The 15,716-nt window shown below is 40.3% G+C and overlaps 2 protein-coding genes and 1 non-coding gene across 19 annotated transcripts in view; 1 reads left to right on the plus strand and 2 right to left on the minus strand.

Moving 5' to 3' along the window:
• The window catches only part of ptk2aa (protein tyrosine kinase 2aa), a 64,260-nt gene extending 52,796 nt beyond the window's left edge, over window positions 1-11,464 (plus strand). For 13 of the 17 annotated variants that reach the window (XM_042218883.1, XM_042218886.1, XM_042218885.1 and 10 more), the window contains 10 exons: window positions 227-337; window positions 1,487-1,591; window positions 5,975-6,037; window positions 6,668-6,707; window positions 7,008-7,111; window positions 7,604-7,612; window positions 8,669-8,824; window positions 8,981-9,061; window positions 9,619-9,704; window positions 9,791-11,464. In XM_042218883.1, coding sequence (XP_042074817.1) covers window positions 227-337; window positions 1,487-1,591; window positions 5,975-6,037; window positions 6,668-6,707; window positions 7,008-7,111; window positions 7,604-7,612; window positions 8,669-8,824; window positions 8,981-9,061; window positions 9,619-9,704; window positions 9,791-9,917 — 882 coding nt within the window. In that variant the 3' untranslated portion in view covers window positions 9,918-11,464. The remainder of the gene's footprint in view (window positions 1-226; window positions 338-1,486; window positions 1,592-5,974; window positions 6,038-6,667; window positions 6,708-7,007; window positions 7,112-7,603; window positions 7,613-8,668; window positions 8,825-8,980; window positions 9,062-9,618; window positions 9,705-9,790) is intronic. The other 4 variants (XM_042218898.1, XM_042218884.1, XM_042218899.1 and 1 more) reach the window with 1 other exon arrangement.
• Window positions 11,465-12,348: 884 nt separating this feature from the next.
• On the minus strand, window positions 12,349-12,421 carry trnav-cac. The gene has a single exon. It is a non-coding gene; the product is annotated as a tRNA-Val (tRNA).
• A 1,103-nt stretch (window positions 12,422-13,524) lies between these two features.
• On the minus strand, window positions 13,525-15,612 carry rplp1 (ribosomal protein, large, P1). Its single transcript, XM_005917584.3, has 4 exons — window positions 15,391-15,612; window positions 14,492-14,566; window positions 13,861-13,975; window positions 13,525-13,654 (listed from the first exon to the last, which is right to left on the minus strand). The coding sequence occupies exons 1-4, from the start codon at window positions 15,460-15,462 to the stop codon at window positions 13,572-13,574; spliced, it is 345 nt and encodes a 114-aa protein (XP_005917646.1). The 5' UTR covers window positions 15,463-15,612; the 3' UTR covers window positions 13,525-13,571.
• Between the last annotated feature and the right edge of the window lie 104 nt (window positions 15,613-15,716).

Here is a 15,716-nt window from a genome sequence, read left to right on the forward strand (position 1 = left end):
CGTCTTTTATGTCTTTGAGTCCCCATTTTCTCATTATTTCTTTCTATTGACGTCATTCTCTTTCCTACCAACACTGCTTTAGAGATAAAACTCTTAAATCTTCTAGTAACATAGAGCCAGATGTTGCAAAAGAGGAAGAACTTTACACTGCTTGTTTGTTCATAAATATTTTTGATTGTTTTCTTTGTCTGATTTTCTTTTCCACTTTCAATCTGTCCTCCTCCAGCAATCAGCCCATGGTGGTGTAGGTGGAGGAGTTGGAGGCAGCTATCCTCCTACTGATTCCTGGAATCCGCACAGACCTGAACATACTGCACCATGGAGCCCGAATATGGAGGTGTGCACCCACAAATGCATTTGACACAGAACTTTCACCAGTCAAACATGAATTTGTGTAACATCTCAGCCACTCACTGAACCCACTGTCGTAACTGTTTGTTGAATTTTTGCCTCATATCAAACACAGAAAACGCATAGTGGTTAAAGCAGTTATGACCTGCATATGTGTTCTGTTTGGTTGCCAGGCGAAGCTAAAATTAAATCTCAAGATTTGTATCTGTGTGTTTGTGTGTGTGTAATTTACTTTTCGTTTTAGGCAACCTGAGCTGGTTACAGCACAGTAGTGCGGGACATGCACTTGAATTTTTCTGCAGTTTCTTTTCCAAGCAGACCAAACAAAGTGCTTTGTGCTAAGGAATCGTGTAACGGCATTTAAGAAATGTTGAACTACTGTCTTTCAAGCATTTTTATCAAACTATGAACAGTCATGTATGGGGGAAATAAGAGGTTTTGACAGGACTCTTGATGTAAAATGTTAAAGTTCATGACAGTACAATTACAAAAAAAGGATTATTTGGAAGGATTTCCAGGAAAAAGCCTATTCTCTTTAAAAAGAAGATAGCAGTATGACTTGCATCTGAACAGTCCATACTTATGGAACAATGTCCTTTAGACAGCCTAAAGTGGATGTTATGTTTCAAAGTTATGTTTGGGCCATAATTCATCGAACATTTCTTTTTTTTTTTTTAGCAGTTACAGGATCTGGGCAACTTGCCGAACTCCTCTGTAAAACAAAGTATTCTGTGAGGCTACCTGTCCATCATTAAACCAGACAATAATCCCAAGCACAACAGCAAATCTTTGTAAGAAAGGACGAAAAACAAAAGTTCCAATGCCCAAGTCAATGTCCAGACTTTGAAATTTGAAATGCTGTGGTGGGACCTTAAGAGAGCTGTGAATAAACAAATTCTCGTAAAGCCCAATGAACTGAGGAAAGTCGTACAGAAAATGCTTATTATAAGTTATTGCAGCTAAAGCAGGTTCTACAAGCTACTGAATAATGGGGTGTGCTTAGTTTTTCCACAGGACTGACTAATTATAATCATTAAATCACGATAAGCAAGATTTATTCCTTCTCTGCTACGTCTTGATAACAAGGCGCACCTAAGGACCTTTTTTTCCTCTCTCTCTCTCTCTCTTTCTACAGGACATTGGATGTGTAGGTCAGGCTCTGATGGAGGAAAGGCTGATGATGCAGCAGCAACAGATGGAGGATGACCAGCGGTGGTTGGAGCAGGAGGAGAGCTTCATGGTAATTAAATTATACAGACTCATAGTGGCTGCATTTAAATATTCCCTCCTATTTTAGCTTTCTACATTGCCACTAGTGTTTTTTTTTCTTTGTCACATCCATAGTGAAGATTATGAATCCAAAGCAAAATAAACTGGGGTAAGCAGGGCTTCAGTTGCCCCTTAAGTCAGCTAACCAAACCAGCATTATTTGTCTCTTTTCAGTATTAACACATGTGGCTTATTTATACTTTAAAAAGCAAACAAAAGACACAAATAAATTCAATTCCATTTTATTTATATAGCACCTAATCACAACAAGAGTTGCCTCAGGGCGCTTTATATTGTAAGGTAAGACTACAATAATACAAAGAAAACAGAGAAATCCCCAACAAGCCGCTATTAGCAAGTGCTTTGGTGACAGTGGGAAGGAAAAACCTGCAGCAGCATCAGGGACAAGGAGGGGCGGCCAGCTCCCATGACCAGTTGGGGGTGAGCGACTGAAGAGAGGACAAAAACATGCTGTGGAATAGAGCCAGAGATGAATAATAACTAATAATTAAATGCAGAGCGGTGTATAAACACAGAGTGAAAAAGGTAACTTAAGAAGAAACACTCAATGCATCATGGGAATCTCTAAACTAAGGAAGAAATCAAGGTCACCTGATTCAACCCTGACTATATGGTTTATCAAAAAGGAAAGTTTTAAGCCTTATCTTAAAAGTAGCAACAGTATCTGTCTCCCGAATCCAAACTGGAAGCTGGTTCCACAGAAGAGGGGCCTGACAGCTGAAGACTCTGCCTCCCATTCTACTTTTAAATCCTCTAGGAATCACAAGTAAGCCTGCAGTCAGAGAGTGGAGAGCTCTAATGGGCTGATACGGTACTATAAGGTCATTAAGATAAGATGGGACCTGAGTATTCACCTGATTATTCAAGACCTTGTGAAGAGCATGTGAGGAGCAGGATTTTAAATTTAATTCTGATTTAACAGGGAGCCAATGAAGAGATGCCAGCATAGGAGATATCTGCTCTCTTCCTTGTCACTGTCAGTACTCTTGCTGCAGATAAAATAAAGGCATATTTTACAACAGCAAATCATTTTGATTGCGAAATGGAACAAAAATCCAAATAAATACTTTATGAAGATGTAAATATAAAATTAGTGAGAGATTTTTTCCCACTTGGTAAACCCTCTTCATGTCCACTGTTGTTGCCAGACGAGCTGCAGAATGTCTTTTTCAGATCTTTGAACTGGCTCAGTTGTGCATGCTTGATTTATCTCATCAGATACTGAGAAATCCCCAAAAAGGAGCCAAAATACTGCTTTTGCAAAACAAGTCTGTTTTTCTCCTCTGCTCAGGTCAGATTGTTTCTCTGCTTGTCTCGATGGCCTGTTTTTCAATTTTAAGCCAAATGTTGGAGAGCTGAAAGGCAGTGAAAAAAAATCAAGCATGAGTAATGAGCGCTGGGGAGTTGCTAGGGCTCCACGATTAATCGTTAGAAAATCGCGATCTCGATTCATACTTATGTGCGATCTCATTTCCAAATGACAACGATTTAAAAAAAAAAAAAAAGAAAGAAAAAAAACAAAGACGACGACGACTTCCCGGCATTTTGATCCGGGACGTACTCTGCATGAAAACAAGCGCTCACTCTTCCTGCTCAACAAATGACAAGGGCGGAGCCTTATACCACGTGGTACAGAAGCTGTGCAGTGTGATGCTAAAATTAGCAGGGAAAAAACAACGGAGAGCACGTCAGGGATGACGAGAAAGTGACAGGAGAAAATCCGTCCCGGTCAACCACCCAAACATCAATAACGGGAACCTTATACAGCGCTTCCCTATACCCGTCGAACTCCCGCAGGCACAAAGAAATTACGGAGGCTATCACTTATCACCTGACCAAAGATATGGCTCCCATCAACACTGTGCAAAACGAGGGATTTAGGAAAATGATCAACACCCTAGACAAACGCTACACAGTGCCGTCCCGCAACTAGTTTTCTATCGTTGCACTACCTGCTCTATACACGCAGTGTCGAGCAACGGTGGAGACGGAATTTCAAGCAGTACAACATTTTGCGGCAACCACAAAACGTGAGACATTTGTTGTTTTTATGTTTATTTATTGTTTTTATGTTCTGTCTCAGCTGTTACGAAGTTGATGTGCAGTTAATAAGTGCAATAAATATTTATACTGGAAAAGAAAATCGTGAGAGAATCGTGATCTCAATTCTAAGCCAAAAAATCGTGATTCTCATTTTATGCAAAATCGTGCAGCCCTAGGAGTTGCTGGGTCGGCCTGTCATGTTTAACATGATTTCCTGTTCTACTGCTTCATAGACCAGGAAATCTGTCAGGGCAGATATGACGGGCTGAATGACTGATAACTTGTTTGTTAGCTGACACCAGGGGTGTTGTTTTTTGTTTTTTTCTGGGTACTTTATATACCTCGCTGCACAAACCTTGAGGACCTTGGACCCCTGGGGAAATTAACACCCAGATTAATGGCAAAGGAGGTGGACCTGAGGGGCACCTTTTAACCTTTGCACTTTATGACTTGTTTCTCACTCATGTAATTAGTGGACAGGTTTGGATGTACCACCTGAATCACAGCCACCTCAAACATTTTTTCAATAAAAGCTTTAACAGCCACGTTTTCGAAATCTCATAAAGAGGGACTGACTGGCACTCACTACCCAGAGCATGGATGTAAAAACCAAAATTGCTCCCTACAGATTCTCTGCTGAGCTGAAGCTAATCTGATAGTATCTTGGTTCCAGCAGCTGAAAATGTAACAATAGACATAGATTTAATCGTAAGGTAGAGTGCTTTAAAATCAATAGTGCTGTAGATTAAAACCCACTGTCCACAGGATTTGTGTCAGCTGCAGGGTCAGTCAGTGAGCAGGTAGTATTACAAAGCCTATTTGAAGTCTAGTTAAATTAAGATTCTGACGTGTATGCCGCTGTGACCCTGCCAGGAATGCGATAAAAAACGTTCACATGATATTCTCAGCAGATTAATAGTAGTGAAACTGTTATAAATTTCACATTAAAACCAAATGTGTGTTTGAGCTCTTTAGAAGTGCCTCGTGCTATCTGTTTTTCTTTCTTGGGAGCTGACCTTCATAATATTTGCTGGTGCAGATTGAAATCCATTTTTAAACCTAGTCTTTTGCAGGTGTAGTTTAAATGCTTGCCTCTAATTAGCAACACATTCCTGCACAGAGTGCATGTGATCAGTGATGTGTTGACTTCTGGTCTAAAGTCTGAGTGAACCTTAATCTCCAGTGGCAGCTGTTGTGGCCGTTACTCCTGCCTAAAATCATTCTTGAACCATGTTCAGCTGGAGAAGTCAAGTGAAAGCTGCTGTCGTACGTTTGAAAGAAGCAAGTGGAATTTTTGCTGTGAGGGAAAACGAGCGCTGGATTCGGGATATGCAGGCTAACTTAATGTAGAATATGTGCTGGAAAATTACAGAAGTAATAAAAGAGCTTAAGGCAAAACAGGCAAGTAAATTTGATGTGTGAGTTCAGGCTCATCAGGAGAGTGGAAGAAGGGAAAGAGAAAAGCAAAGAGAGGAGGACAGAGGGAGGGAGAAAGGAAGTGGGATTGGCAAGAGCGAGGGAGAGGGAGGAATGAACGAGGAGTCGCCCGTCAGAAAGAAGAAGCGAGAGAAACAGGAGGAGATCCAGAGAGATGGAAAGAGTGGGAGGGAGAAAAAGAGAGGACAGTGAGGCAGTTGGATCTTTTTCTCTTTAGGATTTAGTCTCTGTGCCCAGCGGAGCTTTTCTTCCTCTGGAAAAACTTTTTCTCCTGCCTTTTCCTTCTCATCCAGTCGCCTCTGACTCAGGTTTTCTCTCTGTCTTTAGCAAACTTCTGCATTTCTTTGTGCTGTCTACCGTCAGTTTCTCTATGACTTGAGCTGCTCCATCTTTTATCGCCCCTTCTATTAAACTTTCGATCCTTACCCCCGCCCTTCTTTCGATGGCCTCCACTCTCTGCATTCCTCCGCCTGACTTCAACAACCTATATTCTCCCAGGATGCATCTCTTCAAGGCGTGCTTCACCAAAACGGTACTGGAACAGAAAGCGAGGGGATGCTGGAACTATTCAGTCGTGTAGTGATCTCTTTGTGAGCAGGGCTGGGGTTTTTTTATTGTCGCTGCTAATATTTTAATTTTGCAAAATCAGTTTTGCTTTTAAATTGTGATGCTTGGTTAGGAAATGAAATGATTTTGCAGCAGTTTTTATGAATTACAAATAAAATGTTACATATTTTATTCTTTTGCTGCAATGCCTGGTAAAATGTGCATATATTTCTGTATAAAATATATATATTTATGGCTTTTATATTTAATCCTTTCTAATCCATTGTATGTCTGTGTCTCCCTGCAGAAGGCGGAGTCCAGAAACAGCAGAGGGAGCGTCGACAGGGAGGACGGCACACTACAAGCACCGGTCAGTCTATGTGTGCGTGTGTATGTGTGTGTGTGCTTTGACATTTTAAAATTGGATTCACTTGTGGTTTCGTTGAGCTGTGGAGCATGGTTGGACAAATGCTTGTGGTGCTAAGAAAAACGTAATAGAGAGGTAGCAGAGAGATGATTATAAAAAAAAAGGGGAAAAGCAGAGAAAAGCTCAAAGAAAGAGAACCAGAGTGAGGCAGAGGGGAACGCGTTCAGACAAACGGAGAGGAAATGCAGACGGCGGGAGAAGAGAAAGTATTTCAGTCTGTGAGCCATGAAGGGCACTGCCTACATACCGACCACTTGACCACAGAGGACACATGGGAACTTTAAAGGCAGAAGAACTGGACGTTAACTGTACACAAGGGTTATAATGGCCTGTAGCTTAGGCAAAAATGAGGACATTGCTGGTGATTCTTCTCGGTATGCGATGGCAGCTTCCAACTTTCTGTCTTATATTTAGCTTGTTTATATTTGTGAATGTTACATTTATTGTTTCTGTGAGATTTATTCCCCTAAATAAAAGGTTGGTCAATGTGGATGAGAATTTATTGATACTAGACTTATAAAAGTCTGAGATTACTGGACAAATTTAAGTGTGTCTGTCTGTCTGTCTGCACAGGGTGGAAGTCAACATATCTACCAGCCTGTTGGGAAACCAGGTGAGAGAACAAACACACTGACATGTTTAGTAGAAACAGACGGTGACAAGTATTGAAAATAATAAGTATTTTCATCCCAACATTTGTGGTGGAAGAAAAATGTTAGAACTGGTACATTATTAGTTGGCATTGTTGACGCATGAACATGTCGATCGCTATAGCATATCAGTGGTAAACTACTTTAAACTACTTTGTATTCTGTTTCTTAAATGTAACTCATATTATAGTCTAGTTATCTGTATAAAAATGTACATGCTATGTTGCTTCATGGCTAACCCACAATTTTGTTTTTTCCCCCAGAACCTGTGGCACCTCCCAAAAAGCCGCCCCGCCCAGGAGCTCCAGCTAACTTAACCAACCTGCCCAGTCTCTGCCCCGTAGAAAGCTACAATGACGGGGTCAAGGTGCATATGAACACACAAATTCCAGCAAGAACGTGAGGTTTAAAGATGATTAAGATTAGGAACGGGCTTTCATTTCTCTGTTTCATAGAAGTCTGTGTTTTACTGTGGTAATTTGCACGCTCTTGCCTACACATAGCTTTTGATTTGGTTCTTTGGTATTGTGCTGATGGGTTGCATGCCGGTCCATGTCATGCCTTGCCTGTGGTTGGCTTTGGCCTAATGTGCTGTCCCTCTTCTCTCCCCCCCTTTTTACTCCTTCTCTCCCCCCTGTTACTAACTTCCATCCACTACTCCTTTAACCTGCTTCCATTCTGTTCTTATTCCTTATTTTCTGACTCGCGGCACCGCATTCACACACCCACCAATCCATCTCTCCGACACATTCCCTTGTTTTCACAACCTGTGTACTCCGTTCCCCTTCAACCACTCCCCTTTCAAACCGCATCCACCCGACCACCACCACTCCTTCCCCTGCCCTCTTCCTCCCCCAAGCCGTGGAGGGTAAGCTAATCTTTGTGTGTCTGTCCTCATTATAGAGTTAGCCAGCTGCTAGTTACAGTCACTTTCATGTTCTCTGAGTCATTCAGTCATTTTCTTCACCAGAGAAAAAAACGGGGAAAAAATAGAAAACAGTTGTTATTAATGGAACCGTGGTTATGAACTGCTGGTTAGAGATAGATTGCATATATAAAACCTTTTTTTTTTTTAAATGTGCAAGCAATACTTCTGGTGAAGAAAAAATTGATGTAGATATTATAGCACATGTCAGTAGATTTGTAGCAAAAGTCTAACACTGTGTTTAATGATCGAAGTTAAAATGATGAACTTCTCAAAGGTTTGATGCATCAAAAACATCTACCTCCAAATCTGAGTTATTGTCCACCATCATTTGGAAAAACTTTTATTATTTTTATTGTTTTGGTTTTGCCTTATTTTATTAATGAAAACTGTGGCTTTCAAATTGCTTAAGCCTTGCTTTAACGTCTCCATAGTAATTGCTTCACCACGACATTTAAAAATGTCCCGTAGCTTAAACACAGTTACGTTGGTACCTTAAATCTGTAAAACAAGGTACAGAGTTTTAATTGGAAAACACCATAAAACGTTTTCAAATGGTTCGAATTAAAAGGGCTTTTTGTATAAATGCAAGCCTTACACACAGCAGATGTGCAGTGTCTGCTTAGTGTTAACATCTGTATTAAAGTCACTTAACAAAGAGTTGAGCTTTGAGTTTGTCACTTAACAACCATTCTGTACTAACATGCCTGCTGCTCACTGTAGAAAAGTCCGTTTCTCATCATTAGCTAGAAATGCTTGTGGCTAGAAATAGATTGTGTCCAGTTTATCTTTGCATATACTGCCACCTACAGCTAAATGTGTGAAACTACCATCACTTGCCTGACCATGGCAGAAGAAAGAGCTGTGGGCAGTTTGAGTGATGTTAGTCGTTGTTTAAATTTGTTTTTTGTATTTAAAAGAAATAAACTAAGAAAAAATAGCAATGAATTGGAAACTTAAATCTTTATGAGTAAGTCTTACTCCGGTCTGCTGGTACAGTTGCAGCCTCAAGAGATCAGCCCACCTCCCACCGCCAACTTGGATCGTTCCAACGACAAAGTGTATGAGAATGTGACGGGACTGGTTAAAGCTGTGATCGAGATGTCGAACAGGATCCAGCCCGCTGCCCCGGAGGAGTACGTCCCCATGGTCAAGGTAGGGTGAACGTCACGGTTAAGATCTTCAGACAACCTTCACTGTTATTTACACTTTGTGTTACACTGGCAGAGTGTGAAAATTGAGAAAATATTAGGGTGTGGAAGAGCCAGTTTAATACTACAAACTTATGATTGTATGTGTTTATTGTCATAGGAAGTGGGTTTGGCTCTGAGGACTCTGCTGGCCACAGTGGATGAGACGATTCCTGTGCTGCCAGCCAGCACACACAGAGAGGTACAAAGAAACTCCTGTGATAAGAGAAAACCACTAAAAGGGTTCAGTGATAGGTTGAAAACTAGATAAACTGTCTTTCGTTTGTTTTTGGAGTTATTTTTGATCTTTTTCATGAGAGTTTCTTAATTTCTTGTCACAGCAACTACTCATTGGCGAAACATTGTTTATCCAGTCTTGTACACTGAATCTTCCTTCTTAAAAAAAACCAACAAAAGGAATGTCTGTTCTTTGTCTGCTACGACAGCTTGAGTAAGGGTTTCCTTATGTAGTACAAGGCATATTTGCTAACGACACCGTAGTGTAAAAGGTAACGTTGTAGCTAAGGTTTCCATAGAAACAGAGTGCTTAAAAAAATAACCCGTAAAAATGTGTCTCCTGTCCCGCTGAAGCCGATGCAACTGAGGTCCACATAGATGTGAGAAATGTACCCTAACAGGCACCTGTGTTGTCATTTTAAAGCCACTTTTGGTATTGAAGTAAATACATTTCTTTGATCTTCTTCCTTTGGAAGTTATCATTTATCATCTGATCCTGATATTTTCTTTGTCTTTTCATAGATTGAAATGGCCCAGAAGCTGCTGAATTCAGATCTGGCCGAGTTGATAGCGAAGATGAAGTTGGCGCAGCAGTATGTCATGACAAGGTGAGGATTAACACGTTAACGGCGCGTTTTCTTGATTTATTTTTACGTCGGGGCTCATGTAGTAAAAGCTGTGTCTGTTTCGACAGTTTACAAAAGGACTACAAGAAACAGATGCTAATGGCAGCTCACGCCCTCGCAGTTGACGCCAAGAACCTGCTGGACGTCATCGACCAATCACGGCTCAAGATGATCAACCAGACCCGCCCACATTAGCCCGGGATCTAACCAACTTGGCGGTTTTTGATGAAGTGAATCCAAATGCAGGACAGGAAAAGAGGGCCCGGGAGTTTGGTAGTTCTCGGGAATTTAATAAGAGACTGAGAAGGATCGGCAGGTGGACAGAGTGATGAAGGTCTGACGTGGAAAACCGATGAACAGCAGACACGACAAACTGAAACAATCAGCCCCTCCCCCCCTCGTTCTCTCTGGAAAAAAGTCATGTTTTGGCCAATGTTGTGTTGTTTTGTACTTCAGTTGTATTATTGCCTTTTTGTATCCAGAGAAACCCTCTTCTGTCTCATCACATATCCTCAAAAAAAAACCTTTTTTTCCAGAATGACTCATTACTCATTTAAATCTTTGAAGATTCAAATAAAATGTCTGGGAAGCTCACTTGAAGGACTGGACAGGTATTTTTGGTGAATGGACCCACCAATCTTTGCCACGAGAACACATGACTGACACTCCACAAACGCAGGAGGAAGCAACTGGAACTGAAGAGCCTGCATGAGGAGGATGATGAAGATGATTTCATAAAGTTCTTTAAACATGCTTTTATATTATTATTATTATTGTGGTTGTTGTTGCTATGTTCATCCCTGCAGTATGCCTCTGTTTTCTTAAACTTTGTATGAACAAAAGTGATCGATTTACACCACGGTTGCTCATAATTTCATCTCTTTTCTCTTCTTTTCACCCCACTCTAGACTTCTTTATCTCAGGCATCAAGATACAGCATAAACATTTGAGTATTAAAAAAAAATGCAACAGCTATAGGTCTTTTTAAATATAAAAACTGCTACATGCAACTTTTAAAGTTAACTTGCATAAGTAAATATACAAAGAAGCTCTATTTTTAACACATTTCTGAGGCATGAATTGTTAGTAAATAATAAATATTGGAGAGGGGAGAACAGGAGGGAGGAGTGGAAGGGACAAATGGAGGGAGGGTAGTTTTTAAGTTACAGTGGAGGTGCTAATAATACTATACAGCTGCTTGCCCTGTGCCAAATGAACATTTCACTCAAAACATTGCTTAACTGTGGAATACAAGAACAAGTTTAGCAACAGCTTAACTGTTGTTTCTCTGCTTATCCTCTAAAATTTTAATTGGTTTGTATATTAAAGCTCTCTGTACCATGCCATCAGTCGGGTTGTTTTCTCTTTGTCAAACTTTCAGGTGATTAGTAGAATATTTAGTCTTTGTTGCACTCTAGTTGTATCTGTAACGCACCAAGAGCTGTTTTAAATTAAGGGTGTCGACCTCATTCGCAAGGGTTTGGTCATGATTTTAAAATATGAAATTGTTATCCTGTTTTCCTCCCCCACCTTTCTACCTCCCTCCACTGCAGTTATTTATACCTTTTTAATCCTTCTCTACTTCTGGTCTATCTATTCGTCCCCTCACCTTTGTGTTCCTTCTCTCCTCCCTCTCATCCTCTCGCTGTTCCCTCTCCCCTGAGGTGAGCAATATTCTCAGGAAGGAGACAGTTGTACAGTTGCTAAACCGAGCAAATAAAACACTGTTATTATTGAAGCAATTCAGGTTGTTGTCTTGTTGTTTCATCTGTTATTTGTTTCACTGTCTGTAAGATAGCAATACATATTTTATGCATGCTTAATTACATACTGTAGATCTATATGGGAAACTCATGTTGGGCTTTTTGGCTTGTAAAGCATCGAAAGACTCAATAATTCAAGTAGAGCTCCTGAATTAAGGCTATTTAGGATTTTTTTTTTTTTTTTTTTTTTTTCATCCATAAGGCAAAATTTCAGTCCACTTCAGTCATAACATCAGTACATCACGGGAAACCCTGAGTTGTTTAAGGGTATTGCAGCATAATTGAGGTATAGTTCAGGGTCCCCTAATCCAACCATAAGTATTATTTTTATCAAAAAGGAAAAGTTGAATTTTAAGTTATCTCATAATTTCAATTTACTAACTCATACTCAGATTTGAGAATATAACTTGAAATTTTGAGTTATTAAGTCTTACTTTAGTAATAAAATAAGACTTTTGTAAGTAAAATAAGTAAATGAGCTCAGCATGGATCATAAATGAACATAAAGTGAGCTTAACCTTTGGCAGGTTAATAGTTAACCCACCAGCAACAATGGGTTCCGTTTTAACCCCCTTACATTGACAAAATTAAACATATTGTGTGTAGGGGAAGTCTAAGGAGTAAAATGCATGAGGTTATTTGGGGATTAAATGAGTTAATGTGAAGACAATGCTAAAGTTCATGCTGATGGCATGGTTTTGATGATCTTAGAAAAGTTGTCAGTGCTCTTGGATCATAAGTCTTATTGCAAAACCTGCCAGACAGTACATCATTAAAAAAAAATCTGGTCACTGTGTTTTGTGACGTTCAGTTGTTCTTAGTTTGGTTGTCGCTGTGAGTGGAAAAGAAAATTTTATAAAACTTGTTTCCGCCCGGTTTCGAACCGGGGACCTTTCGCGTGTGAGGCGAACGTGATAACCACTACACTACGGAAACTGCTGTTAGTAATACGTGCGCCACCTTGTATACAAATATTGCAATATATGCAATCAGGAATACGATGTTTTAGTTCGATACACAAGTTTAGTTCGATACATTTGTGGATTTCCTCACCACCTGGTTAACTCCCGGTTGTGTGACTCTTTTAGCAGGACAGGCACAGAGAATAATTTTGACTACTGATGTTACGTCTGACGCTGAAACCCCGAGTGTCAAGTAAAGCTTAAAGCCTTTGTCCAGGCCAGCAGAGCCGTGGACTGCCTGGTTATGTGACTCGAGCAGTTCATAAGACGGTGAAATTATGGGTTTTCTTTTGTTGCGTGCATTGGATCTGAGGTGATTTTGAGGTATCACCAGTTTGCAAGATTGTAAGCAGATTATGGAGCCACCAAAAAGGCGAAAAATATTAGCATTTAGGGAGCATTTGGAGATGACACATTCACTGGGCTTCATGCCATCACTACTTTTGACTTGAAGTAAAATCTTTTGAATTAAATGTATATGCCGAACTGAAAGCCAATGATCTGAGAGCTTAGAGGTCATTATTTATTCAGGGTACTGTCATCATCTTCTAAATTGTATTAAAAGTCATCTCCACAGTCTAACTTAAGATGACCATTGATCAGTAATAAATCTACATTTACCCAACTTATCAAACTGTATTTTCAAGACAAGCTGTTGCCGATCTCCTAAAAGTTTACTCCAGATCATGAAGTCTTCTACCAGTTTTGCACTATGCAGAAACATATTTTATCAATTGGCTGGTCAGACTAATGAGAATTGAAAGTAACTGAGAATGAAAAGTAAAATCTTGAGTATAATTTGGATGATCATTGTATTCAGCTTTTACAAAACTCTGACCAAGAGTTCAGTAGTTGCAGTTTTGTGAATTATTAGCACAGCTTGCCATGGCATTAGGTTCAGTGCCTAAATTGAATGTGCTGAAATATAATTTCTCTCATGTCCAGGGAAGTGAAGTCACTACAAATCTACAGCCTTAAATGTCACTTTAGGTTAATGTGCTGACAAATGCTGCAGATTTAAATTGTATGTGCAGAATTTCTGTACATAAAAAACAAACAAAAACAAGAGACAAGGAGTCATTTTTTATACTTTTATTGTGTTTTTGTATAAAAAAACATCTGTTTTAGTCAAAGAGACCAAAGCCCATGTCGTCGTCTGACTCCTCGGACTCTTCCTTCTTCTCCTCCTTCTTCTCCTCCTCCTTGGCTGTAGAGGGAAAACAAGATGTAGTTAAGTCAAAGATGACTACACAAACTAAATTCAGAAGAAAAGAAAAAAGTCAATTTGATTTCCGAGGTACATGAAATCTGAACTTGAAGGAGAAACTCAAAAGTGGTACAAGCCCAAGACTGCATTCACATTATTGTTATGTAACTGCAAATGTAGCGCTGGGAAATGCTTTGTTTAGTTACCTGGGGCGTCACCAGCAGTGGCAGTACCACCTGCAGCAGCGGCGACTCCAGCGGGGGCTCCGCCGCCAGCTCCAACATTGCAGATCAGACTGCCGATGTCGATGCTGGACAGAGCCTACCAAAGAAAATTCACAGGTTACGTCACTTTATTCACATGTCCAGCGCTTGTTATAGAGATCAGTGTATTTAAAAGGCACGGCATCAAGCATAACTCCTACCTACCATGCCTAAAGACTCTTTACAGCAAGTGTAGTACGTTTTCATTTTTTAAAATTTTTAGCATGTTCATAATTTGTGTCCTACTCATTCATTGAACTTTCTTTAACTGGCAGCACTGTTGCATCAAGACATTTATTCCATATTCATGTGTTTACTCATACTGGCAACAACAGGAACAATATTAATGCTTTCAGCCTGACATAACTTTTTAAAAAAAAAGAAATTTAAATGTAAACCATTAAAACACACAGAAAGCAATGAACAGGTCTGTTTCACTACGGCACATGCAATCAGTAAGTCTCCTTTACAGCCACTTAAATTTGTATTGGTTATAAGAGTTATTGGGATACATAAAAACTGGCAGATCTTCAGATCTATTCAGTGATATGATTTCAGAAGTGTGTTCTCTCACCTTGGCGAACAGACTTGGCCAGAAAGGCTCCACAGTGACTCCAGCAGCCTTGATCAGGGCATTCAGCTTGTCCTCCTGTGGACAGACAAATAAATAGCATAACAGCCATCATTATTAAACTCTACTTCACATGTTGAACCACTTTTGGGAACCCCTTTTGCTAAAATCTGAGCAATGACATATAAACTGGTGTTCTATAATGTGTTGAAGCTAACACTTTCAGTGATTACAAATATAATTTAAGAAAACATAACTGAAACATGTCCTCATTCCACTTTCACAGGTAAACATAATGTGCGTGAAATCACACACTGGTGGTGGCAAGCCACATTGTAGACACAGCCTTCAGAAGCCAGGCTGCCACCGGGCCCTCTAACGACCACCACCAGTAGGCACACATGGGGTTAGTATCTTTCCCAAGGATATTTGGCATGTAGCCTGGGATCGAACCACAGACCTTCCGGGGAGTAGGTGACCCGCTCATGCAACAAGCTCTAACAATAACAACTTTAAACGGTGATGCCAACACTATAAAAATAAATGTTGTACTCTTGATGAGTCTGACCACACAGCCTGTCAGTGAACATTACATCCAGACCTGTCAGCCGAGATGTTTAAGGCTAAACTGATAGTTAAACATCAGCATTCAGAGTACGAACACAAGACTGAGCTGTCCAGCTAGAAAAACGCGGCCTATGAATAGCAACTAGCATGACGCCATTTTAGCCAGTTCGCGGAGATAACTGGCGTTTGCTCGATATATTAATATACTGGTTTATCTGTAAACTTTAATGTCTCATTTTTAGTATTTCGGGATATTTATCCCCAGAAAAAAATGTTCAATAACGACCAATTCAGACATATTGGCTGAAATATCCCCGGTAACCTAGGACACTTACAGTGACGGTAACTTCATCGTCGTGGAGGATCAGAGCGGAGTAAATGCAGGCGAGCTCGGATACGGAGGCCATCGTAGATGTTAGATTTAATGTTCGTAGGGTCAGATGCCTGAAATTGACGGTGCTAGTCGCCGGATTGCGGGCCTTAGCTTCTGGTGAAGAACCGAGCACCTCACGCACGTTGAATTCCTACAGCAGAAAAGGGAGGGCCGAAGGGAGGAGCTCAGTGGATATACTGTGCGTCAGGGAGCGTGATTCTGACGTCACGACGCACAAAACGACGTACGATAGCTTTATGTTCAGAAGACTTTATTTTATTTTTAGAA

Source organism: Haplochromis burtoni, unplaced genomic scaffold (genome assembly GCF_018398535.1).
Source record: "Haplochromis burtoni strain Fernald_Lab_line unplaced genomic scaffold, NCSU_Asbu1 Contig_25, whole genome shotgun sequence".
Lineage (NCBI taxonomy): Eukaryota > Metazoa > Chordata > Actinopteri > Cichliformes > Cichlidae > Haplochromis > Haplochromis burtoni.